At 48.5% G+C, this 26,820-nt stretch overlaps 1 protein-coding gene across 1 annotated transcript; it reads left to right on the top strand.

The window, feature by feature from the left end:
* Positions 1–207: 207 nt before the first annotated feature.
* Positions 208–24,307, top strand: LOC134395885 (sodium- and chloride-dependent creatine transporter 1-like). Its single transcript, XM_063122104.1, has 14 exons — positions 208–493; positions 4,313–4,561; positions 9,177–9,308; positions 11,389–11,641; positions 11,993–12,125; positions 13,104–13,238; positions 13,460–13,563; positions 15,604–15,728; positions 16,106–16,218; positions 17,097–17,234; positions 18,362–18,464; positions 19,448–19,548; positions 22,317–22,487; positions 23,666–24,307. The coding sequence occupies exons 1-14, from the start codon at positions 463–465 to the stop codon at positions 23,813–23,815; spliced, it is 1,938 nt and encodes a 645-aa protein (XP_062978174.1). The 5' UTR covers positions 208–462; the 3' UTR covers positions 23,816–24,307.
* The last annotated feature ends 2,513 nt before the right edge of the window (positions 24,308–26,820 follow it).

The following is a 26,820-nucleotide window of genomic DNA, read 5'->3' as shown; positions in this document are numbered from 1 at the left end:
CAAGTCTGCCATGCACCTGCTTGGCTCCATCCGCCAGTATCTCCATGGTACCCAGCAGCAAGGGGGACTCCTAGTCCCAGAATGCAGCTGGCGAGCCTGATGTCAGGAGCGGCGGCCAATGAGGCGCAAGCTGGGCGGGGAAACAGGAGCAGATGCCGTTGCCTCTCCCCGTCCCTTCTCCTCCGAGCGACAGAGCTCGGTGCTAGAGCTGAGCGATGGAGCATCTGCTCAGCCTGGTCCGTGCTGCCTGGTTTTGAGCTCAAGGCCCTGCCCAGGCTCTCGCCCACTGCCCATTTTCCTGGTGTAAATCCCCATCAATGAGGTTCTTCCGTCTCACCTTCAAGTGCTTTGTGGATTGCTTCTGAGGCTGCACCCTGATCCCCTCCCAGACCCGGAGCCAGTTTCCCGACCCGACACCCGTCTCAGACTTCTGCCGCGGAGCCCTGCCGCCAGCCCAGTGCCATGGCTCCAGTGCCCACCGAAGCATGCTCAGGTAAGGTGCTACCTTGGCATCTCCCAGGAAAGGAGAAGGGACTGCGATGACTTCGGGGTGGGGGAGGAAGGAGCAGGGTTCTATCCTGCCCATCTTGTGCCTGCTGTGGTGGGTTCTGGTAAGTGGCAGTGCCGGGTACTGGGCATGCAGCGGCAGCATCTTACCTCCAGTGGGTCCTGAGAGGCGTACAAAGTAGTACCCCTGTTATTCTGCAGGTACCCGTTCAAATGAATTCAGGTAAGTGGTCATGACAGCTCTTGGCTTGGGTGAAAAGTTCATAAAAGAGCCTCCACCCCTCCTGGCCTTGATCGGTTCAAGCAGCTGGGTCACAACCCTACCCTCTTCCTTCTACCTCAGTGTGCCTGGAGGATGTTCTGTGTCTGTCTCTGATTGCCAGCCTTCTGTTTGTTGCTTTCCACTGCCAGGATGTCTGGTACTTCCTCTCTTTTTACTCTACGCTCACTGTCTTGCTGGTTGCACATACTTACTTATCCTCCCTGTACTTTCAAAGTTCCTCAAATGCGGTTAGAGCATGATCCCACCCACCCCCTATGGCTGGGGCAGCAGTGCTAATCTGAATGTTGAATGCAGAACTGAGGGCAATTCGTCACTCCAGGCTCATTCATCTGGAGCCAGCAGGGTGTGAGCTCCGGGTACGTGGCACCAGTTGGGCTCTCCTGGGAACTTCATGCTCAAATGCCTGAAGCTGCGGCCAGTGCCCCGATAGTACAGGCTGGTTCTGCCAAGATGCGTGGAACTGGGAAAGACGAGAACGTCCCTTATATGGGCAACAATTCAGCAGAAGCAGAAGGTGGGGGGAAGGGGGAAGATGGAGGGGGAACAGAATTGCCTTAAGTATGCTACCATCACCCTCCAGCCACCTTCCCCTGGCTCCTCCACTACCCCCATCCCCACTCTTTTCCTGGGGAACGCATGTCCTCCTACCGGTATTGCCTGGTGGAACGCCCATTAGCAGTGCTAGCCAAATAACTGATCCAAGCAGTCCAAGAGCTTCAGCCCCTCAAGTGTGGATAAGCTCAGTCACATGCCAGGGCCTTGGCTGCATGTTGGGCTATGGGGGGGGGGGGAGGGGAACCAGACAAGGAAAAGGGGCTTTGTGTCTGGACTGTTGTGCAGCTTTGCTCTGCCCACAACTCTTGCCGTCTTTGTTTTTATTCAAAGCGGACCATTTCCCTGGGTTTCGCTTAGGCTCGTCAGCACAAAGGCGATTTGCAGGGCTCCTCTGGGCCGCGGCGTTCCTATTGATGGGCTTGGAATGGAGAGGAGGAGGAGGAGGAGGCTGGGGCGGGGTGGGTGCAAGAGGCAATGGCCCTCTGGGCTCACTGTGGGTTTGGAAGCTTTCTAAAAAACACAACCTGTTCCAGTTCAGAGGCTGCCTTTTGCTGTTAGCTTTGTGTGTGGCGTGACACTCTCTTTGCTGGGTAAGGAAGGGGAGGGGGCTTTGTTCGTCTTTCTATCAGGGGTTTTGATAGAAAAAGAGCTTGAATGGGTGAGAGCAGAACTCAAATCCCACCCCCAGTCCTTAGGAGGGGAAATCACAAACCACCATGTGCGTGCGACAGGCGTGTGGCTGTGTGTGTGCAGGTCCATTGTGAGCGTGGCTACCGCTATGAGTTCATGTGACTGTGTGTGTATATATATATATATATGAGTGTGTGGATTCAGCATCACTGCCTAGTGGGTGACTCACCACCCTGCATTGTGACGTCGAAACTAGGACTCCAGAATGAGAGATGGTGGTGTGTGTGTGTTTGTGTGTTATAAGAGTATGCTTATATAAAAAGAAAGCCTGGAAAATTCCTGCGTTTCTTGTGCTGTCAAAGTGTTTCTGAAGTATGTTGCATTTGAAGAAATGGGACAGCAAGGATGGGCCTGAAACAGCTGTGATGCTACGTAGGCACTGAGGCATTGATCTTTGCCTGGGAGAGTGCCACTCCTGTCCCAGCCGGAGAACAAAAGGGTACAGAGCAAGCTCATAGCATCAGAGAGTCCAATGTGATCTTTATTTTCTTTCTCTCTCTCTCTCTCTCTCTCCATGTTTCCTAATCTGGGATTGCTACCACATTTCCCTGGTTCCATACAGACAACTATTAACATAAATTAGAATCCCTACATCAGGGATGGGCAGACCTCAGCCCTGCAAGATCTACTTTGTTTTTACTAGAAGCCGCCTCCCCACCCCCAGCCGGAGATACACTAGCCAAAGCCTAGGTTTCAAAATAGTAGCGCATGTAGGCAGACATTCATTAAGTAATAAGTAACAAGGTGCCTCTGAGCACATACTTAGCTCAGGAATTTGGGATCAGTACCAGAACCAAGCTCACACATCCTTTCACACAAAAATCCACTCCTAGTTTTCCTTCAAGTGTTATTTTAAGCAGCATTATTTAGGGAGGGGGGAAACCTTTTTGCTGTTGATTTTGTTAGAAAACTGTGAGTCAGAAACTTGTGTCAATGTACTACAAGTCATCTAAAGATCTACTAACAGATCCCAGCCTACCTTTTGACCCACCCATACCCTACATCTCCTGTAACTGTATACTGAAATGGGTGGCAGTCTAATTATAAGCACCATAGAATAATTTGAGTTGGTCCTGCCAGTGGAGGCTGGTGGCTCCAATTTTGATGGGCTGTAAATCCATTTTTAGTTTTAGATATGAACTAGCCAGAACTCTAACAGAGCTATCCAATCTGCTGATCAGCACTGTCTAAGGTGCTGGGATAACTCTGTTAGAGTTCTGACTGGTTCTTCGGACTAAAATCCAGAATGGATTTACAGCCCCACCAAAATCAGAGCCACCAGCCACCACTGGGTCCAGCCCAACTGCATAAACCGTCCAAGTACTCAAAGGAAGTGCCATATTTTTAGAGAAAGCCTAAGGAGGCCTATTCTATGGTGTGGTGAACCTAGAGGAAGTGGATGCAAATCTGCCAAGAAATTTTGGTGCTGCAGACAGAAAGTCCAAACGACACCCCTGTAAATTATAATAGCTTAACTGATCATTTGCTGCCCTTTTAATATTACCCCAAAATCTGCTGCTCTGTTGTAGGCCACAGAACCCTGCCTAAAGATGCTGGGCCTGGCCAGAACCCCTTGCAACATCATGGAGGATATTGTTTGTGGTTCATCCCCAAACATGCATGCTGCTACCACCAATGAAGCAGTCTTGAGAGGTATGCCCCAGAGTCCTTTGCTACATTGCAGAGGATGCTGGGACATAAATCTTAGCTCTTGCACATCTCTGAAGGCTGCTGTTCCTAAGCGAAGAATTATGCTCCACCCATGTGATGCTGCATAAGAAATCTTAGCTGCAGTGGACAATATGGGCATCCCATCTGAGACAACAAAATGTTATGGGCTGGTTCTGTTACAGGGTGGTTAAGGGTTAACTAGTCCATATTAAGTGTTTTTGCACTTGACTCTTGGGAAAGGGTGAATTTCTATTGATCATTAGGTTCTCCCACCCCTTCCTAAAGCATCTCTCCTAAGAGGGTGGGGGAATACTAGCTATTGTTCGTATATACAATTAAGAAAAATGTAACTTATGGTCTGTGAACCAACATGCTTTCAGGTGACTCTTATTTCTACAGTTAAGTTTCTCGTCCTGTTGATGTAAGAGAGAAAACTGGAAACGGGATGGCAAAGAAGAGAAGACCAGTGTTAAGGAGATGACTCAAAAGCAAATCCACGTTCATTGCCCTTTTCAGATATCTGCAGCGTTTTTTTTGTTCAACAACTGACTTGACGGCCAGCCCTCCAGTTCAGTTCTGGCTAACGCTTTGTCGTTGTCTCCACAGAGGGCAGTGGGTGCTCAGAGGTGGCCGAAGCAGAGAGTGCCGAGCCTGTCAGTGGCTCAGGGGAATCCACCCTTGAGGAGAGAGCCATCACTGCCCCTCTGGTGGTGCCCATGGGCCCTGCGAAGCTGCCCTTTCCTGAGCGGGAGACCTGGACACGGCAGATGGATTTCATCATGTCTTGTGTGGGCTTTGCTGTAGGGCTGGGTAACGTCTGGCGCTTTCCCTACCTCTGCTACAAAAATGGAGGAGGTGAGGGGCCGGCCGTGGGGAACGGGGCTTTGTGGTTGGGGTCAGGTAAGATGTCGTGGCTCCAGATGTGTCTTGTGGAAGAGATCAATGCTGTGGTGATGGAGCTGAGGACTGGGCTCCTGTTGTTGTTATATTTATATCCCGCTTTTCGCCCAATGCTGGGCCTCAAGGCGGCATTACAAAATTTAAAACATATACATTAAAAACCTATAAATAGAGATGTCCAAAAGTTAAAAGTATATTGAACATATTCCAATATTGAAACTTTTGAACATTTAAGATGACAATTTTAAAAGACCTTGGCGCAGACGGAGGTCCAGATCGTTCACCAAAGGCCTGATGGGACAAAAAAGTCTTTGCCTGCCTCCTAAGGCACAATGGGGTGGAAAGGATCCAACTCGCCTTATGGAAGATTTTAATACATTTTTAGCTGTGTAAATTATTTATTATTTATTATTTATTTATTTATTACATTTTTATACCGCCCAATAGCCGAAGCTCTCTGGGCGGTTCACATATAAATTTATGTTTATATTGTTCTGATTTTATCTGTACGCCACCCTTAGATCCCAATGATAATAGGGTGGGATACAAATGTTTTCATAAATTAATAATAATAATAATAATAATAATAATAATAATAATAATAACAACAACAACAATAATAATAAATAAGATCCCTCCCTAAAACTGGACACATTTGGAGGAGGCAAAGAATTCTTATCCAGAATTGACCCATGGTAGTTGTGTGTTTTGGGGGCAGAGGAAGCTTTTGTTTACTTGTAAGAGGCAAGTCAGGACATCTTGGACATTGGACCCTGATGCCTCTCTCCGATACAGCCTTCCCTAACCTGGTATCCTCTAGGTGTTGTGGACTTGATCTCCCATCAGCCCCATCCAACATGGCCAATGGTCAGGAATCCTAAGAGCTGTAGACCAAAACATCTGAAGTGCAACAGGTTGGGGACGGCTGCTCCAATACCCATCCCTTTTAACCACTGCATTAGTCCCTAAACCTGTTGGTTATTCCTACAGCCACAATATCACGGTCCCTGTTCTGATGCGTTGTGGGTAGGTTCTGCTTTCCTCTGGTCAGGCTGTATCAAATACCATCAACCCTTTCTCCCCCAAATGGTAAGACTTTCCACAAGGAACTATGCAAATTTGGGTGGGGCCAGCTAGTAGCACTTGTGCGGGTGGTGCCATGAATTTTGCCACAGACTTAAAGCTTGATTAGATGTCTATGGAAGCAGCTAGATGGCAAAATTGCCTCCTCCTGTAAAGATACTACAGCCTGTCAGCTCTGCACATAGTTGTACAATTAGTGCGGTAAAGTACTACTTGGTAAATGACGATTTGCTTTCATCCCTGTGCGTTGTTCTGCCTTGGGCTGTGCCTTTTGCAGCTACTGCAACGATCACTCAAATGAGACACTGACAGTGCATTATTTCAAAAATGAAGAGCTCATGAAGCTCAAACAAATACGGCTGAAGACAGACAGAATAGTTTTTGAAACATGGAAGTGGCTTCATCTCCAGTGGATTATTACCTATTACACAGTCTTTAACCCCATTGTCACCTCTGGGTAAACACATTATGGAAACAATAAAAAAAACCCCACCTCTCCAGAGCCTTTTTATTAGAGATGAAAGCAGGACAAGCGTTGGCACTTCAAGAAATACTCCCTCTTTCAAATTGCCTTGAACTCTCCAAACAAAAGCAATTCTCTGTCTCTAGCCTAGCATCCCTCTGTTCTGGAGAACCTTAAATCTCATCCCAGGTGGATAGGGATTGCTTGCATCTACCCAAGTGAGGGGACAAAACTCTGCACAGGCACAGAGGCAGCATTCTGTATTGTTGCTGCACTTCTTTGCAGAGCTTAAATCCTGGCATTGACAACAGATTCCAGACCGAACCTTTCAACACTTAAATCCTGGATTCTGAGTAATAGCAACAACCCTCCCACTCTCTTTAGCTCCTCTTCCCTCCTCTGTGGGATTGCAATCGCTGCTCTCCGCCCATACTCATCTCCTGTCGCCACTGGGAAAAGCACAACCCACATACTGAGATGAGCAAGAATAGGCGGCATCACATGCTCAGAGAGGGAGAGAGATAGCAAAGAGGAGCTGCTGCTGGCACTCATTGGCTTCTCAAACCCTAAGTGGGGTAGGAAGATTAGCGTTTCCCAGCAAATCAGTTCGGTGAGACAAGAGCAAACCTGAATCCTCTGACTAGCATCTGCAGATTTAAGCAAATTCTGTGCATGGCTGAGAAATGGCTGCCGAGCAGATCTGGGATGCTTGTCCTTTAAAGGCTTTTAACATGCAGAGGGGAAACGCTCAATCCCTGGTGGTGCCCTGACTCCTCCACATCAGTACCATGCTGTTGTGGAAATCATCAAATGAATCATTCTATATCTCCAGCGTTGCCCTGGGCTTAACGTATTCAAATTTGACGTATGTATGTATGCATCTAAAATACAATAGGCAAAACACAGAGAAGATGAAATGAAAACTAAGCTGCAACAGAACCAGCCCAGTGAAATCAAATTGGAGTCTTACTGGGGCTATTGGGTGCATGGATGGGTAGCCACAGGGGGAAAACGCCTGAAAGTTCCAGCTTTGTGCTTTGCCCGTAACCTGTAGGTTTCAGCTGCTGGGATGTGCCAGCAAATTCTCAAAAACCATTGATTGTGGTGGCCTGCTCTATATGTCAGTGAATGCACACATCATAGTGGATGGAGGCTGGAAGCTGACACGTGCAATGGTTTATGGGAAGAGACACGCAACCAAAGAACTGGGAAAGAAAAATCAAGAATAATATATAAAAATGCATTTGGGTGTCCTTTGCAGATGTCTTTAAAAGTGTTAAGATACTTCCTAACAGGCTAGGCCCCCTGCCTTCAAGAGGCAGCTGGACAAGCATCTGTCGGGGATGCTTTAGGGTGGATTCCTGCATTGAGCAGGGGGTTGGACTCGATGGCCTTGTAGGCCCCTTCCAACTCTGCTATTCTATGATTCTATACCTGAGAGAAACTGAATGGTATAAAAGTCTGAAACTGGAATAGTGAAACCTTGAAACTTGAAACTGATCCCATAATAGAGGCTAGCATTCCACTGCCAAGCCCAAGATGCGAGTACGGTGGAATGCTGGTTCTGTTTTCTTTTCAGACTTAGAATCATAGAATAGTAGAGTTGGAAGGGGCCTATAAGGCCATCGAGTCCAACCCCCTGCTCAATGCAGGAATCCACCCTAAAGCATCCCTGACAGATGGTTGTCCAGCTGCCTCTTGGACTTAGGGAAGGGGGCAGGCCCAACAGCAGCCAGAAAGATCGACCCAGATGATGACGATAAATAATATATGTTAACATACGGAGAAATGAGTCACAGGTGTAAGGAATGAAGCAGAAAAGGTTGGTGTAGTAGCATATTGCTGAAAGTGTAAAGTACTAACTATTTCTGTTACTATAACTATAAACAAGTTCAAGAAAGAGTTTCAGGAGGTACAGCGTATCATGACATGCTTCAGAGACAATGCACTTTTCTACATGAGATGTTTATTATGTGTTCATGTTTCCTAATTTTCAGTTGTTTAAAGGTTCTTTAGTTATGACATTGTGATTCCCCACTTTCTCAGGGTTTTTTTTTTTAAAGGGAAATGGGGTATTATTTCTGAAAGCAAATGAACAGATATCTTCCTACTTGTGCAATTGAGACATTCCACCTTGAGGTTATATAGTGGGAAAGCAGGAAAGGAAAGGCTCTTTATGTAGAACCCGGATCTCAGTTTTGCTACAAAACCAAAAGTAGATACGGCAGTTAACAACCTTGTGTAGAAAAGCTCGATGAGAAAAATTCTAGAACTGGGCAAAATCCATCTTCTGTGGACTATACGACCCATTAGAGAAGGAGAAGGAGATGGGGATGAGGGATCAGGTTCCCACACCACCCCCAGCTTGAAAGCGATCCTGAATAGATGGTCCCTGTGCCCTTTTCTCATCTGGCTGCCCAGGAGTTGCTTGTCCAGTATGTCCTCTCAATAAATACAGAGTTGTGTGAGAGGAATGCTAAATTGTAATGAGATGCTGAATTGTATGTGGGCCCATTCAATGCAGGCCACTATTTTTACAACAACTAGAAAGAGAGATAATGGAGAATGGCCAGGATCTGTCTTCTTCAGGTTCCACATGCTTCTTTGCAACCCTATCAGACTGCTTCTTTCATTTGCTTTATTTATTTAATCGTTTTTGCATCCGCTTTTCTATATAATATATACTCAAAGCGGCTAACAAAAAAATTAAAAACACAGCTAGAAATATCAAACAATATAACAATTTAAAAGAATAGCAAACAGTAAAAGACTGATTGAAGACACAGCAGAAGAGTCTGCAATTCTGTGCACAATTACCTGGGAGTAAGTTGTGAATACACATGTATAGGGTTTATTGTAAGACATCAAAAGCCCACTTAAACACAGAAAGCATGGGAGCCTAGCAGACCTCTTCTGGGAGGGCATTCTCCAATTCCAGTGCCACCACTGAAAAGTCCCTGTTACTTGTAGCCACTTGCAGCACTTCTAAAGGTGATGGGGTGCTGACTCTCATTTTCTGTGCAGGTGTCTTCCTGATTCCTTATCTGCTAATCGTCTTTGTCGGGGGGATCCCCGTCTTCTTCCTGGAGGTGGCCCTGGGGCAGTTTATGAAGCAAGGTGGGATCGCTGCCTGGAACATTGCTCCCCTCTTCAAAGGTAAAGGCTTCAGTAGGGCCTTCTACAGTTCAGGGTCACCTGCAGTACTTGGCATGTGAGCATCATAAGCTGGCTATTCTTAGCATTTGCAGGAGCCATTGCAAGGGGGAAGGTGTATTCTAAGAGAGTATCCTAGTGCAGAAGTTTTCAGCTGCATTCTGTGGTACCCTGGGGCTCTGTGGAGGCCTATTAAGTTCCTCAATGATAGACAAGCTTCCTTGCTCCACAATGACTGATATTCTCAGGCAATATTCAGATGCAGGGAAAAGTTAATAGTGTTCTAGATTGTAGTTTCATGTTGTGTGGGGTGACTGAGCAGCAGCGTTTGAATTACTTGGGAAGCTGCCTTCCTTACTTTTGTGATGGCTCCCTCAGCTACTTTTGAGAAGACTATGAGGGGTGGCTAAAATTGGGGGAGACTGGACTTAGGGATATCATCAAGGCCCATCCCAATCCTTCCCTCCTGTAATTGGAGTCCTGCTAAGCACCATGACAGGTTTGGCCAATGCCTCATATGAATCTTCCCCTACACTATGCCCCCAGAAACCTTGGCAGCGGCAGTACGCTGGAATTCCTTGATAGACAATTCAGTGTGGAAACTGTTCCCTCAAAGAACAAAGTTTGAACACCATTGCAGGAGAAGGCCTTATGTGGCTTAGTTTCCAGCCACCTGTCAGCCGGGAGAGAGAAAGGAGCAGCGAACCCTTACTAAGCAGCTAGTGGAAGGCTGGGGAAGGATGCAGAGCCTGGTAGGCCATAGCTGCAGCCTGGGGCGAGCGAGTGGGGATTCTGGGGCCTTGCTTTGGTAACTGCAAGACTCCATGTATGTGACGGCAGGGCAGACTCCTTGAAGCAATGGTGTGAGCTAGCTAGAAAGGCAGGAGGAGGTGGGCTACGCATGGAGGCCCAGGCCCAGGCCTCCCTACCCAGGCTCTTGGTGTGTGGAGAATTCCATTTTGCCGCCATCCTATCTGGCATTAGCTACCATTTTCTTCTAAAAGCTGCGCCCTGTACATCCTTTTGAACGAAGCTGATCTACATCAGCAAACAGGGCGGCATCCCAGACTTCTGGCGAGATGCAGAAACACTGGAGGGAAACATGGCAGATGAGGCTAAAGGACTGGCAGCAATGGCAGTTGCATCAGTAAATGTGCTTTGGCCCGAGGCCTAAAACGCCTGTTCCCCAGTTCTGTGTGCACGGGTGGGGCTGCCTTTCGACTATCAGCAGGGCTGTGAGAGTTCTGCAAAAGCACTGAATAATGTGAATAATACATTGGGTACAGAATAAAGAGTTCTCATCTTTTTAAAAAGCAGTTTTCTAGGCCTTAAGGCTGTAGAGGGGGAAAGACTATTGAAAGTGTGCGGGCGCTGCCTGGTGAAATCTGAGAATTCAGATTGGGGTCTGAACTGGGTTTCCAGTGGTTGGGCTGAGGGCTACAATAGATCCTTGCCTCTCCCCATACTTACCAGAAGCAAAATAAATTATGCAGAATAAGCAAACAGATGCTCAGTTCATATATATATTATGCAGGCTTATCAAACTCATATTACTTGGGTGCAGAAGCTGGGTTTCCCTGGTGCAAGTTTTTCTTTCTCAGTACGGTATGTGCAGCCTGTTTAGCTCAGCTCTGGAAGAAAAAGGAGGGACCGGCTTGGGATTCAGGCCCTAGTGTACACAGCGCAAGAAGACTAGAAAGTGAAGGCTCAAGAGTCAACAATTCCTTTTGCTGTCAGTGGAGGTGGCTATTTAAAAATACTAACTCACATTAAAAAAAAATTCTGGGACAAGCATATCTAGAAAAAAAATTAAGTCAGCTTGCTCCCCACTGTGTTTATTTTCTACTTGCAGGGAGGGTTTAACCACGGGGAGCATTCAAAATATTATTCTTCCCCCTCTAAAATTTAAGGTGGAACAGTCAATTCTACCACCTCACAACTGTGCCACTTCATTGCGCTGCCTGTGTGGGCCAGGCCGGAGTATGAGTTCACAACAGGCCACCTCTCCGTCCAAGGGCTGCTGATGCCTCAGTTTTCCCCCCCCGCCCCCCGAGCCAGGCTCTGACCAACTCTTTCTCTCTAGGTCTGGGCCTGGCCTCGATGGTCATTGTCTTCTTCTGTAATTCCTACTACATCATGATCCTCGTCTGGGGTCTCTTCTACCTGGTTCACTCCCTGACAGAGACCCTGCCGTGGGCCACCTGCGGCCACTCGTGGAACTCCAACCAGTGCACCGAGCTCTTTGGTCTGGGCGGCTGTGGCAACAACACCAGCAATGGCACCGCCGGCAACTGCAGCCTGACTGACAAGCGCTCTCCCGTCATTGAGTTCTGGGAGTGAGTGGGGTGGTAGTTCCCAGGAGGAATGCCTGGGGGTGGGTCTCTCTAGGGGTGGGGGTGTCCCAAGGAGGGAAGAACGAAGGCAAGCTGAAAAATGTGGGAGAGGAACGGATTTGGTCAGAGAGGGTGATATAACTATAATTATTCATTATTGACCATTGACCATTGGCTGCCTTTTAACAGAACCCCCCAAACTCTGTCTCCTGAGGCACAGTGCCTCACCCTGCCAAATGGTAGGGCCAATCCCCAGATAGGGCAGAGGCCAGGGAGTTCCCTTGAAGGGACTTTCCTTCACCTTCTTAGGCTGCACCATCTGCTAATTTTCCTGTCTGCTTCTTTACCCCTCAGGAACAAGGTGCTGCACATTTCAGGGGATCTGGCTGAGCCAGGAGAGCTCAGCTGGCAGTTGATCCTCTGCCTCCTCACAACTTGGGTCATTGTTTATTTCTGCATCTGGAAAGGGGTCAAGTCAACCGGGAAGGTAAGTGTTTCCTTCAGAGTGTGTGTATGTGTATGTTGCTACAGGGGAAGCTTAGGAGGAGGTATAAAAAGTATATGTTGGCAATAATGATGTAGATATGATGCCTAAAGAGAAAACCATCAGCACCTCACTGCTGAAAGTAGCTTTCTTTGTTTGAGAAACTGAGCAAGCATGGGTTTTGAGATAAAATCCGATAACAGGCTGGATATTTATGCTTCTGATATAGGCCTCATACACTCTGACAGTAGACACGCCACCAGTGTTTGTTGGGAATTTCCTCACTCCACCACACATGACCCAAATTAGAAACCGTCATTATATAAGTACTGTGGTACATGGAAGAGTGTTACATAACTCACGGTAGTCTCACATCATAACTGGTGTTAACGCTTCTGAGAGAGTTCTCACAACCAGTGCTGAATATTATTAGCGGTGTCTTGGATGACATCATAATTTCCCTGATTTACTCCTTTGGAAGCCTACGCTCCACTATTGAAAGAAAAAGAACTCCTTCACAGGTACTGTTTCATTACGACAGGGGTGAGCCTTCCAGTTGTTTTGGCCTACAACTCCCATCATCCCTCATCATTGGCTCTACTGGCTTTGGCTGATGGTAGTTGAAGGCCAAAACACCTGGAGGGCCACAAGTTGCCCAGCCCTGCATTATAAGCAGTGGATTTGGTTATGTAAATGAAGGGTAGAAAAGATTTGATTTGATTTATTACATTTATATACCGCCCCATAGCGGAAGCTCTCTGGGCTACTAGTGGCTACTAGAGGCTACTAGTGCCTATAAGCTGGGACGTTTTCACTTGGTGTCATTTCCAGTCTCCTCAGGTCCCTTCTGTTCTCCCATGTGCTGACCTGAGCCCCTCCCCTCCCCCCAACCCAGGCACCTGGCAGCCCTGTCGCTCATCCATGGCGGGCAGCCCCACCAGCATGGTGTGGCAATACTCTAATCGTATCATTGCTTGGCAGGTGGTGTATTTCACGGCACTCTTCCCCTATGTGGTTCTTATTCTTCTGCTCTTGCATGGGGTGACGCTGCCTGGCGCACTTGACGGTATCGTCTACTACCTGAAACCTGACTGGTCCAAGCTTGCTGTGGCTCAGGTAAGAATTGGGATGGCACTGGCCGAGAGACGGGTGGGGAGTGGAAGGCTTCAGTTGGGGAAGAGACTGGGAACCCACGAGGTGCTCTAGCCAATATCTGTGCAGGGAAGGAGGCCCTTGCATGTCACCACCGCAGCCCCTGGTGGCCTGGCCAGGCCGTGCAAACAGAGCACTGCCCCCACGTGGTGGGGTTTATACCACGGCTGTTCCCCTCACCCCAGGTATGGATTGATGCTGGTACCCAGATCTTCTTCTCATATGCTATCGGGCTGGGAGCCCTGACCGCACTTGGCAGCTACAACCGCTTCCACAACAACTGCTACAGGTGAGGCCCCTCCCTGTGTACGGATGGTCTTGAGATCCACGTGGATTTCAACACCCAAATGTGGAATCTCCTGGCCTATTAAAACATTGTTTTCAGATCGAGTTTGTTTCCAATGCTTGTAATAGTGGAAATGCTGTAAGGACATTTTCAAAGAGTCGCATCTTTGTCCCCCTCCCTTCATCAAACCCGTCCTCTCCTGTGCCTCCTACAACCTGCAAGGGGGAATCCGCACGTCGTTCTCAGGGCGCTTCTAAGCGACCCCAGTGCGGCCCCAAAGCGATAGTGTAACTTACCTGGAGAAGAGCCGAGGAAGAGACGTCCTTGCCGCCGCCACCCAACTCCCTTTGCTCTCCACTCCGCCTTTTTCCCCTGAGCTCTCCTTGCCGGCCGGCGAGGAGGGAGTTGGGTGGCGGCGGCAAGGACGTCTCTTCCTCGGCTCTTCTCCAGGTAAGTTATACTATCGCTTTGGGGCCGCACTGGGGTCGCTTAGAAGCGGCCTGAGAACGACGTGCGGATTCCCCCCAAGTCCTCTTCCAGCACATTTATTTCTAGCCTTGTGTGTATTCTGCTGTTCTACACAAGTGCAACACCCAGAATTGGGCAGCCTGAGAAAACCCAGTGCTGAAAATGTGTGGACAATGCCTGGTGAACTCCCAGAAGCCAAAGGTGGTTGTGAGGGGGTGGGGGTGGCTGCTGAGTTGGATACATTTCCAGGATCCCCATGACTGGCAGACACTGAATAGATCATGCAAAACACAGAAAGCTATGCAAATATGCTTGAATTCAGCTTTTCTGGCTGCATTTCTATACCGCCCAATAGCTGAAGCTTTCTGGGCGGTTCGCAAAAATTATGATCTAAAGTCATAAACACTAAGTTGCATTTTAAGGGTCTTTCTAGGCAGTTTTTGTAGCACAATAAAAGCATACTTCTTACACATTTGTTGCAGGGGATCCAGACGTCTTCCCTCATGGAAAAACATACTTTTAAAAGAAATATTTTATAGCTGATAAAAATGCATGTTCACTGCAATAATGAATGTTAAGTTAATTGTTGTTCTTAAAGTATCACCAACCAGCTACTAAACAATGTCATAACCAACCAATAACCAGTTCTAGTTCACGTGAGAACACTGAAATATAATGTTCTCACGTGTATAATATAATGTTACATTATTAATATAATGTGAGAACATTGATTGTGTCTATGTGAGTGTAGCTTATACACAGACCAGTATATTGCCTCCAGTTAACCTCTTTTCCCCTACTACATTGTCTCAATTCCCACCTTCTCTACTTGTACAAATATCTGCATTCTGGATAAAATAAGCAAATCAACCGTTTAATGTTTGCAGTTTGTTTTGATGGCAACATCTGAGGAAGACTGTGGGTTGGGCGGGGGGGAATCCACTTTTTTTTTCTTTTTAAAAAAGGAAGCTCTTGCCCACGTGCCATCAAGCCTCTGACAGACCACTGCCCTAAAATGCCCTTCAACGCTGTGGGGTCAACAAGAGCTTAGCACAGGCATGTTGGGTTCCGGGTGCTCTTTACCTTCCATCAGGAGGTCAGATTGTGGCGGTGCTGCTTGATCCAGCTACTTGCTGGCACCCTGAGCTCATCACCTAAACCATGCTGGAAGGAATGTTTCCCCCTGCTCCTCCCCCTCCAGCTCCCCCTTGCTATCCAATGCTAGTCATCCCTAGCTTAATTTGCACGCCAGAGGCCATTTTTAGTGCTGAGATTCAGTCCCGGAATATGCGGAATATATGAGTCCATCCCAACACATGCCGAGTGCATTTCAGCAATCACAGCCAGCTCCCACGCCTCTGGGAGTGGTGGGGCGGGGGCGGGAGGGCTTCAGGCCCGAAAAAGGAGGCGAATGTCCAGGCAGGCTAGAGCCCTGTCCATTCCTCCCTTTATGAAAGCATTATGTGGCCTCCTGCTTATGGCTAGGGGGAAGGGAGGTGGGCTTAGGACCCTGGGTTTTGGCTGGTTCTAGGTGGGGGGGCCTGTGGCTATTGACTTGCCTGCTCCACCCTGCAGGGATGCCTACATCTTGGCTGTGATCAACAGTTCGACCAGCTTCTTTGCTGGCTTTGTGGTGTTTTCAGTCCTGGGCTTCATGGCATCAGAGCAGGGTGTGGACATCTCCCAGGTGGCAGAGTCAGGTGAGTGCCAGCCATGTAGAGGTGGGCGAGGGATTTCCTGATTCCCCCCCCACACACACACACTGTCGGTGGTTCCCCCTTCCCTATAAAAGGCAGGCTTTGGGGTGGGGGTGGGTGTTTTGCATGGGTGAAAATAGCTCAGGGTTGGAACATCCGCTTTGCATGCAGAAGGGCCCAGGTTCAACCGCGTCTCCATTTAGATTTTGATTGGAAAGGATTTTAGGTAGCAGGGCAGGGAAAGAACCTGCCTAGACCCAGGAAAGCTGCTGCCCTCAGAGCAGACAGAACAGGGCTGGCTGCTGGGAAGGCAGCTCCTTAGATCCCTCGGAGAATCCCCTGCAGCCACCATCGCTCTTAAGTCGCCTTGTCTCTTGCAGGTCCAGGCCTGGCCTTCATTGCCTACCCTAAAGCCGTGACCCTGATGCCACTCTCCCCACTCTGGGCTACACTGTTCTTCTTCATGCTTCTTGTCCTGGGGCTGGACAGCCAGGTAGCCGCTCCTGTGGGGTAGGAAAGGGCGGGGAATAGAGATGGTGCGAGGGTTGGGTTGCCCACTGATCAGACGTAGTTGCCCTAGCCTGCTCCTGTGGTTTTTAACAGCATGTTTATCTGTCAAAATCAGCAGGTGACTTTTTTCACGACTGGAGGATAAGCATGGTTCTTTGCTACCATCTATAGATAATAAAGATGCTGTTAGGAGCCTGGGGCGGGCGGCGATTAAAAAGCTGGCAACCTTAAGTGTGCCCGTACCATCCAGGTCAAGGAGCGAGACAGCTGATGGCCCTAGCATAATGGGGAAACTTAAGAGTGGTTCAGGACTCACCAGGGTCCCTCTTGATGGAAATTGACATCATGTGTTTGCTGGGGCTTTGGGTGGGTACTCCTGAGCATGAGCAGATCGCCCTGCTCCGCTCTCTCTGAGAAGAGAGAGTTCATGCTGCCACACTGCTTCTGGCTGGCTATGCTGGTTCCAGCTAAGAGCCAATCTAGGTGATACATTAAAGGCATGAATTGCGTTCAATGGGTCTGGGTTTTGTTTTTTAAAACAGCAACCATGCAGGGCAGGGTAGCCGAGACTGATTGGAACTCACGCCTTTAGCGTACCATCTACTTTGAGCATGAGCAGAGGGCTCTGAATTTGCACTCCCAGGCCCTACATAGCTCAGCAATATGGCTGCCTTGGTTGGGAGTTGCGGTGCCTGTGCTAAGAGCCCTCAAGCCTTCCAGGCATGTCAGTCTTTCCTCAACCCCAGTTGCATTAAGCAGCCTGTAGCCCAGCACCTGATGACAAAATCTCCATTCTCTCTCTCTCTCCCTCTCCCCCCCTCCCTCCCTCCCTCCCTCTCCTATCTTCTTTCTGCCTATCAGTTTGTGGGAGTGGAGGGTTTCATCACAGGTATCTTAGACCTGTTCCCGCAGCCTGCAGCAGGCTCACCACGCAGAGAGATCACGGCGGCCATCTGCTGCCTTGTCTGCTGCATCATCGACCTCTCCATGGTGACTCAGGTGAGCTGCTGATCTGGCGGAGAAACAACATCCATCCTGTAACGTGGCGTTTGCCTTTGAAAGGGACAGCATTTCCCAGTGCAGGGTCGCAAGACATTGACCACTGGCTCTGTTGGCTGGGGGTGGTGGGGGTCGTAGTACGTCAAAGTGATGAGGGAAAAGCACTATGTAGAACCAATAGAAAGAGAGGTAGACTCTAGTGTTGAAGAGTAGAAAAGTTTTTAATCTCTTTACACGAATGTCTGTACTGTTTAAAAATATTTTTGTGAAAAACTGATCTTTCACAAAAATATTTTTAAACAGTACAGACATTCGTGTAAAGAGATTAAAAACTTTTCTACTCTTCAACACTAGAGTCTACCTCTCTTTCTATTGGGGGTTGTAGTACAACATCATCTGGAGACCACCTAGGTTTGGGACAGATGGAGCTAATTAGTGCAAAGTACAGCGGCTCATCTCCTGAGCAGGGGTGGGCGCCTTTGGACGTGTTATACCAGCGCTTTAGGAGGTGCACTAGCAGCCTACATCCACTTAGGCACAGGTCAGAAGTTGTAGCCAATCAGAAATGCCTCACCTTACCACCACTAGCTTGATTAACCCATAGTCTCCTCATGCCTGCCCAAACTGACAAGTCTTAAAAGGGAATGTGAGATATGTTCAAGCTAGGACTTTGGCGAACCTCCAGAAGAAGGCAGTTCCATTAATATGGGGGTCCTATTGAGTTCGCCTCCTGATCTATGTGTCAGCCTGCCCAAAGGTTTCACCAGTGCATCAGGTTTCAACATCAAAAGTACCTGGAAAAGATATCATTACAGCCATTAAGGGCCAGGGCAAGGTTATTTCCTGTCCTGAATAGCTAGAACTCCCAAAGGGTGGGGGAAACCTTGTCATACATATGACATATGGACAAGCTGTAGCCTCCTTCCCCAACCTGATGCCCCCCCTCCCCAGATGTGTTGAACTCCAAGCCTCCCCCAGCCAGCATGGGAAAGCCGGCTGGGGTATGGGCATGGTAGCTGTAGTCCAACGCATCAGGACGATCCTAGGGTGGAGAAGGCCAAGCTATGGGCATAAAGCTGGAGAACTGATATGATAACTGCTTCTTTTCCTTGGTCACGTAACTCTAGGGCGGCATGTACGTCTTTCAGCTCTTTGACAACTATTCGGCCAGTGGAATCACGCTGCTGTGGCAGGCCTTCTGGGAGTGTGTGGTGATTGCCTGGGTCTACGGTGAGTGGCAAGGGGGACTGGGGAGCAAGCGAATGGAAGGAAAGGGGCCACTGCCCTCCTCCCTAGCCAGCCCTCTGACTGAGCCCTGCTGGGGCCCTTGTTGCCTCTGCCCCAACGCTCTTGGCTCCTGTTGTCATCCTGGACCACCTGGATGACAACCGCTCATCCTGGACATCCTGGATCACCACTGCTCCTGCCCAATAACCCCACTCCTTGCTTGTAGGCTACAAAGAGCTAATTCACACCAGTTACACCAGAAGTAAGGAACCTCTTTCAGGCCAAGGGCCGAATTCAGTGTCAGAGAAGCTCTTGAGCGCTGAAGGCAAAGTGGCAGAGGGGTAGGGGTAGGGGCTAAACATGCAACTCCCCCCCCATATGCTCCAGCACATTTTAACGTAAAGCTGTTTCTGCCAACAACTCAGCTGTAGGAGAGGCATTTCAACCTTTTAGAATGAGGGGAAGAACTGCACAGAAGCCAAGAAACCACCAAAGGATTTGTGGTTGAAGGAAAGCAGGGGTAGGGGGGAGCTTCTGGGGGATCCCAGAGGGCCAGCTTGGGACCCCGGACTTGAGGTTCCCCATCTCTGAATTGCAAGGTTTTGGTCACTGTGCAAGAATCCCACCCATACATGGCTGGCTGGATCTTCTCAGTTGTATGTCTCCAATTGCCAGGGATAAATAGAGGATGGCTATCCACCACCTTGTCCTTCCTTAGAAATGTCCCTGGAGGTATCCAGCTGGCCACTGTCAGGACCTTGATCAGCCTTCCTCAACATGGTGTCCTCCAGATGTGTTGACCCAGAACTCCCAGCATCCTTAGCTGGCTGGGCGTTGTAGGTCAGCACACCTGGGCGTTGCCATGTTGAGGAAGGCTGCTGTGGGAGATTTGGGCACTGGGCCTGGGACCCTTTTCAGGCCGGGGGTGGGGGGCGGAGCGGGAGTGCCAGGCTTGTCATTGTGGTCTGATTGGCTGTTCCTTGTAGGAGCTGACCGCTTCATGGATGACGTCGCCCGCATGATTGGCTACCGGCCTCTGCCCTACATGAAGTGGTGTTGGTCATTTATTACCCCAGTGGTGTGCGTGGTGAGTCATGAGTGATGGGGCAAAATCAGAAGGGCCCCTTCCTAAAGACAGGCTTATTTGGGCTGGTTTTTCACACCCTGATTTAACCCGAGGGCGTTTTTTAGTAACTGGCTTGACTGTACGAGGTTCACCCTGTACCTCACTCCCTAGTCAGTGGAGACTTGGAATTTTCTGTATATTCGAATAGTACAGCACAGGCAAAAGAGTGTTGGTAACTTTTGCCCTTCCCCTGTCCCATTCAAAAGATTCCTGTCTAACCATACTGAAATGTGAGGACGTCAGATGCCAAAAAAACAAAGAAGGAAAATACCCACCTGACCTGATTTGGGACTACTGTGGCCCAGAGGCTTAGCCCTTTCCCCCTGCATTGTTTTCCTGATGAACACCCCACACACCCGAAGTTGCCATGTGCCCCAGTTATAAATCTAAGTGGAAGGTGTGCTCATACATTTTTCCTCCCAGGGCAAATAGCAACTGAAGGTGAGGGATTTACATCCAAGACAGTGGTGTAGGCGAAAGGGTTAAAGCCCCTCCTTCCATGCCAGAGTCCCAATCTGAATTGGGACACACACACACACACACACACCTGCTATTATTGTTTTTTTTAGAAATGCAATCGTACATTTCTACCATCTGTTCTGATGCCGAGATCTCTCCAGATCTTTTCAATCAGACATTGGTATCACACTTCTCCCTTCCATTTTAATATATGCCCTGGCAGCTCCTGCCGTTGGCACCGAATCAGTGTATGAGATGTTAAGAGGGAGAAGGTCAGATTATTTCTGGAAACCGTGACTTCCCTTAACGCTCAAGAAATTACATTTCACTCTGCAGGAAATCCTCTCTTGCACTTCAGTTGAACTGATCGTGCCCATGTGACGTGGTGGTACTGCCAGGCTGGCAGCTCCTCGCATTAATTGTTGCCCTTCTACTGTAACCTGCATGTGGAACCCCAATTGACTTTCCACATTTGAGGAAGGGGTGGCACTTTTTCTGTGGGTACATCCCCCTATGTTCTTTCCCTACTAGTGGCCTTGACACAGCAATGTGTGTCCCTTACCATTTTTTAAAAAAACATTTCCCCTTTTGGTGTTTTTTTAAAAAAATCTTTACTTTTAATTTGCAGTACAGTGAAGTTGGTCTGCCTGCTCTGAAATAAGAGGTGGCCTTTATATTCTGTGAAGCGCTTGTGTTTTGAAGTAAAAGAGCAATCCCTTCTAAAATTAAGGGCACTGGATAACCTTACACAGAAGGTTGTCAGAGGGGATTGTTTAGACATGAGCAGCTTTTCTCCTTTTGTACTACCTCGGTCACAGGGGTAACGAATGTTTCTCTTTTTAGAAAGAGAGGGCTGCTTTCTCGGGTCCTTCCGCTGGTGATCCTGGTGACTGAACCTGGGATCTTCTATAAAAAATAAGAATGTTTCCTTACCTGTCTTTCCCCACTTCGGCAGGGAAGCTAAGAGGAACCTGATCTTTGTGAATTGTGATGCCAGCTTATCTGATTTGTGTGTGAATCAGGGCATAGCTATCCATCGAATTTCACACTTCTCTGAACTTTGTGACACAGCTCTCAAATTGTACCAAAATGCATTTCAAAAGATGTATCAGAGTATAAAATACATTTAGTGTTTTTCATTGAGTTACATGTGTTTTGAAATGTGTATTTTGTGAGAAAATACATTCAAAAAAACATATTGTATCCATTTGTATACAATTTTTCCTATGGATTTTTTTTTTGAAAAAAACGCACAATAATGCAAAAACAGGACAGAACACACTTACAAGTGAACACATGCAAAATTGACACAAACCAGAAATAGACTGAATTTCCGTACACTTTTAACAGGTTCATTTTCCCACTGTATAGGCTTGTCATGTGGCACTGAAGTGACTACATTTGCCTCTGTATGCAGGCTACTGTAGGAATTTACATGTTTGGCAGGAGTATATCACCTATGGAAACATACACGCAAAGATATGTCCATGGACATGTGCACAGACACACACAGGGATAACGTGTCCCAGTGCACAGAGGGAGTGCGTAATATCCTTCTCTCTAGCCACTTTATTTGCTGATCTACCCAGACTCTAAGAACATAAGAACTGTTTTGCTCTTCTGGATCTCCTTCCCCAGTCCCTATCCTAATCTCAAATAAAGAGGACATAAAATGCTGAACACCAAGAATAAGTTTAAAATCTTAAATTGTATAACAGAGTAAAATGCACAAATTAAGCAAAGCTACACATATCTACTAGCGGTGAAGAGAGACATGATGTGTAAAGCAATGGGGTTAGTTTAGAGGCTACCTGAGAGCATTTTGCTGAATGGCATCAATCTTTTAAATAAAATAAATAATTCAGTTCAAAGCACCTATTCCTGTCTAGGGTCAAGTTGGCAGCACCTACACCAGTTGTAGACAGGGCTGATGGACTGGGGACTTTCTTGTCTTAAATCCCCTCCCTGTCCTGGTGTAATTTTTTCAACTTTTTAAATTATTATTAAAGATAAGGCATCAGTTTAAAGATAAATGAATAAATGTTCATGCAGTGCTAAAAGAAAAAGGGGAAAAGGTAACCTAACCAAAGCATGCGGGGAGGAGCAACGCCGAATGCTGAACCAGAGTTTGGTTCGGTGGCAGGTACATCGAGCGTTCACATTGCAGAGCTGGAGAGAAGCCAGATGAGGGGACCAGCTATCAGCCCTCTTCTTATATTACCTCTGTCTTCATGTGGTTTCTCCTTCCTGCCCCCTCCCTTCCTAACTAGGGCATCTTCCTGTTCCACGTGGTGAACTACCAGCCTTTGACTTACAACAAGACCTACGTCTACCCATGGTGGGGTGAGGCCATTGGTTGGGCTCTGGCCCTTGCCTCCATGCTTTGCATCCCCTGCACTGTCATTTACAAGCTTCTGCGAAGCAAGGGCTCCTTGCAACAGGTGAGTAGGTCAGTCTCTTGTCTCTGCCTCATGCCCAGGGCCCAGCTTCACCCATCGGGACGGAGCTGCCACTGGCGCCCAGTCCTCCTGGCGTGATGGGCCTGCCAAAAGTCTATTTGGGGCTGCTGGAGGCTGGGCGGCTCATTGTGGAGCAGGGCTGGCGACAAAGGTAGGCCTGGTTGGGCACCTACCGAGAGCCCACAGCCCAGCAGAGGCCCACTGACAAGAGCCCTCTGCAGTTGCTCCTCCTCTTTGCCGTGGCAACCTGCTTGTTCACCTGCCTCTTGTTCTGGCCCAGGCAATGGTGCTGGTGAGAAGGAGACCCAGTAAATGTCACTGCCCACCTGCTTTTCAAGCAGACTGGAGTGGCAGATGCCAAGGATATGGGGTGAGCCCTGTCTGCGACTCCATCTCAGCTATAGAACCACGGCAGAAGACTCACAGGGAGTGTGGTTGGTGGGGGCGGGGGGCGGGTGTTGATGCAGAAAAGCCTGCTGCCTGTACCTTTGGTGCCTGTACAAGGTCTCTGGCGTCATCTGGGTACATGTCACAGGAAGGGTGAGAGGGGCTTCTTCTGCATTGGCTTCTCCTTTTATGGAACTCCTTTTTTAGGATGCCCACTTGGCTGATTCTCTGCCACTAAGGATCTTCCTGTTCAAGGAGGCCTTTGCATCTCTGGAGGGATAATTACGGCTTATTTATTTATGCCTTTTAAGAGATTTCAAGGCATCTTTCAGTAAATCAATCAGGGCAGGGTACGCCATCATGATATAAACTGTAACTATATAAAAGTCATGAGAAAACATAAAAATGGAGAACAAAGTCGCAGCAGTAAAACTCGACAAGGCAAATAAAACCTTTGTTAAAACCAGTTCACCCAACATGCTGGAATGGCACGCTGGTGGATTGTTGTGGGTTGTTTGCTTTTAGTGAATTGTTGTTTGGCTCGTGGTTACTGGCTTCTGTTTTCATTTTTTTTTAAAAAAAAAGAAGATTTCAAAACTTTTTTCTAAATTCTGTTTTTCTTGTATCGACGGTGTTTCGATGTAAGCCGCTTCGCAAAACCTGACTGGGCTAGTTTAAGTGAGGTATACGTGCGATGCGAATAAATTCAAGTGAACAACCTGAGGTCCTGCCTTGAGTTGATCGTTGACGCCACTGCCTCGTTTCTCCCCCAGCGCTGGCAATTGCTGACCACCCCAGTCTGGGGCCATCACCACCTGGAGTACATGACACCCGAAGCGGAGGCAAAGCTGCTGCCACCACCAGACAGTCTCGCCGCAGCCCCTCCGGCGGAGAAGGCTACGCTGTTTGAGACTGTGATTTAATTTCTCGTGCCCTCTGTCCCCATAGCAATAACGCCAGGCACCGAGACCGGTTACGGGGAGCGGGGGATAGCAGGCGGAGCACTCCGCCCTTCACGGAGGCAGGATCCCAACGCGAGAGATCAAGGAAGGCCCCTTTGCTCTTCTTGCCCTCTGGTTGCGTCGAGCACTTTCCATACGAGGCTGTCTTCAGGGAGGTACGTGGGGGGGATGAAAAGCTCTGGATCAGATTTGGCTGGATGGAGGTGCTCAGAGCAGCAGTGGGCAAGAACAACGCACGCACGCACACACGCACGTACCTGCACCACACACACCCTGCACACGTAGAGTTGAAGGGCTGTCGTTCAGTGGTAGAGCACCGCATGAAGAAGGCTCCAGGGGCAGCCCCTGACATCTCCGGTGAAAAAGATCAGGAAAGCCACTGTCAGTCAGAATAAACAACACTGGGCCCAGTGGCCTGACTCAGAGTAAGGTGACTTCCTAGGTTCCTGTTTATCCCACACCCACATACATGCACCAACGCCAGCCCCCCACGTACATCCCACCCCCACCCCAAACACACACACACACACACACACGCATTTCCAAAGTTCCCCTGCCTCTCCCCTCCACGATTGCCTCATCCAGTACTTTTCAGTATTAGCACGCAAGCCTCAAGCAAGGGCATTCACTTCCTCCTACCGAAACAGGCTGGGCAGCCCATCCCCAGGAGCAACTGGAGGACAGCTCCAGGCCAGGTTTTTCGGGGTTCATGAATATTCTCCACCGCAGCAAAAGCTCTGATGGGACATGAGGCCCTCAAACCATCCACCACTGCTTCTAAACTTGCTGGACTCTGACCTTGTGGGTTGGAAGGAGCTTTTTGTCCTTCGGCTATTTCTTCGGTCTGCTCTTTAGCCCCATCCCCCAATCTGACCCTCATTGGTTAAGGTGGTCAACCTGCTCCTCAGGTTCCCATTCCTCCTCTCCTTCCCAACCCCCAAAGCAAAAAAGACCCACCTGTTTCCAGCATTCTGTGGCCTATTTCCCCCGTACCTTCTTCCCTGTCCCACTCCAAAATCACATCTCTTCCGCGATTTCACTTACCATTGCACTTATGATCTTGATCATGTAGCAGTTGCCTTTTGGGGGGTTTTGCTTCCTGGCCACCACTTCTTGCCCCTGTCCCCATCATCCTCTACTGCCTTCCCACCTTTCCTCCCTAGAAAAGACTTCTGCCCTCCTTCTCCATTTTTGGGGTATCTTAGCCGTGGCTCCCTGGGAGGCTGGTGATCAAGGGCACACCAACTGCACATCACACCCGTGAATTCAGGATGAAGCTCCCAAACCTTCCTCTCCTTGGAGAGCGAAAGGGAACCTCCCCAAATGGATAATACCTAGTTCTTTTGTGGGCCTTGTTAAGAATATGAGGGGGGGGGGTTGTGTCTTTGCTTAAACAAGATGATTGTCAGCACTCTCCTTTTCCCTTCCCAAACAAGCCTGGAGGAAACTCTTGGGAAGGAGCACTTGACATGCACACCAACACCGCTTAATAGAGTTCTTCCTGGTTGGACTTTTGTAGCTTCAACATCTGCCCTATAGGCAGAAATTCAAGAGATGTCGTCTTTTCTGGCAGGGAGGTGCCGGAGGGGTAGCCATGTTAGTCCGTTGCCGCAAAATCACAACAAACAATCTGGTGGTGCCTTGGCACAGCCGTCCCCAATCTGGTGCCCACCAGATGTGTTGGGCTACAAGTCCCAGCATCCTCCAGCTGGCCTGGGTGGATGAAGGATGCTGGGAGTTGAGGTCCAACACATCGGGAGGGCACCAGGTTGCGGAAAGCTGCCTCAGAATCAGACACATTTATTATGGCCATGAAAGAAGAAGCTTGTAATCTCAGTAGATTCATAACTCGACTCTTTGTTCATGGTGAGAAAAAATAAACGTGTTGAATTTCTGCCTGCAGCCCTGATGCTAAGGTCATAGGAGCCCTGTGAGAAAAGAGGTACTTCTTGGCCAGGTGTGTGAAGCCCCCCGCTCCATCCCCTGCACATTGTAGCTCCTAATCACGCAGCTGCACCCCACCCACCCACCCAAAAGTTCATATTTGTAATATATGAGTGTTTGTGCCAAATTGGGCTGAGCCCATCTTCCTCCATGCACCAAGCTGTAATCACCCCCTCCTAGCTCCTCCCCAGCCTACTTCTCAGCTCCCTGTTTTTTGCAATCACAATACCCGCTGTGGTACAGATCCGACCTCTGACAATAAATATGAGAGAGATTCTATCTGTGTCAATGGCATTTTTGTCTTAAGCTGGGCTCCTGAGGCTTGCCTCACCCTCTGATGTCTTTTAGGCCAGTTTTACTAGCTTCTGTTTATGGGGTGGTCGAGCCACCCTTTGATCATTATCTGGGGTGGGTGGGGGCGCTCCATCCCATGTGCCTACTCTTCCCACGGCCGTAGTTCCTGATAGTACATTCTCTTATGCTACTGGACACTTATGGGTGGTGTTTAGTGGGAAAATATCATTTGACCTCTGGCTTTTTTTGTGAGATATGTCCCCACCCCTTTTTTCCCTTGCAATTCTGCAATACCATTTTTTAAGAAAGAGATTGCAGAGCGGCATACCGTTTGCAGCAGAGAGAACAAGTAGGTCAGCTTTCCCTGACCTCCAGATCGTCCATGCTGTCTGGGCATGATGGGAGAGGGAGTTCAACACATCTGGAGGGCACCAGAGTTGGGGGTAAAGCTGCTGCAGGGCAGTGCTTTTGAAACGTTTTTCACCTTGGATCCTTTGCCATAGACCTGTGTGGAGGGTAAGCGTGTGGAGGTCCTTGAAGCTGCATGTGTCGTGCTGCTGTACATGAGAACATGTGGGCTGGGGTGGAAGAATATTGGGGAGTAGTAACAAAAAATGCTTCCCCATCTCATCCTTTTCACCCCCATCATTCTCTTGCCTTGCTTCCACCCCAGAATCCAGTAACCCACCAGTTCTAGCCTGTGGCATGGATACAGAGACTGGCAAAGA

Source organism: Elgaria multicarinata, chromosome 3 (assembly GCF_023053635.1).
Source record: "Elgaria multicarinata webbii isolate HBS135686 ecotype San Diego chromosome 3, rElgMul1.1.pri, whole genome shotgun sequence".
NCBI lineage: Eukaryota > Metazoa > Chordata > Lepidosauria > Squamata > Anguidae > Elgaria > Elgaria multicarinata.
The sequence above is the reverse complement of the archived record's forward strand: the minus strand, read 5'-3'. Positions and strand labels throughout refer to the sequence as shown.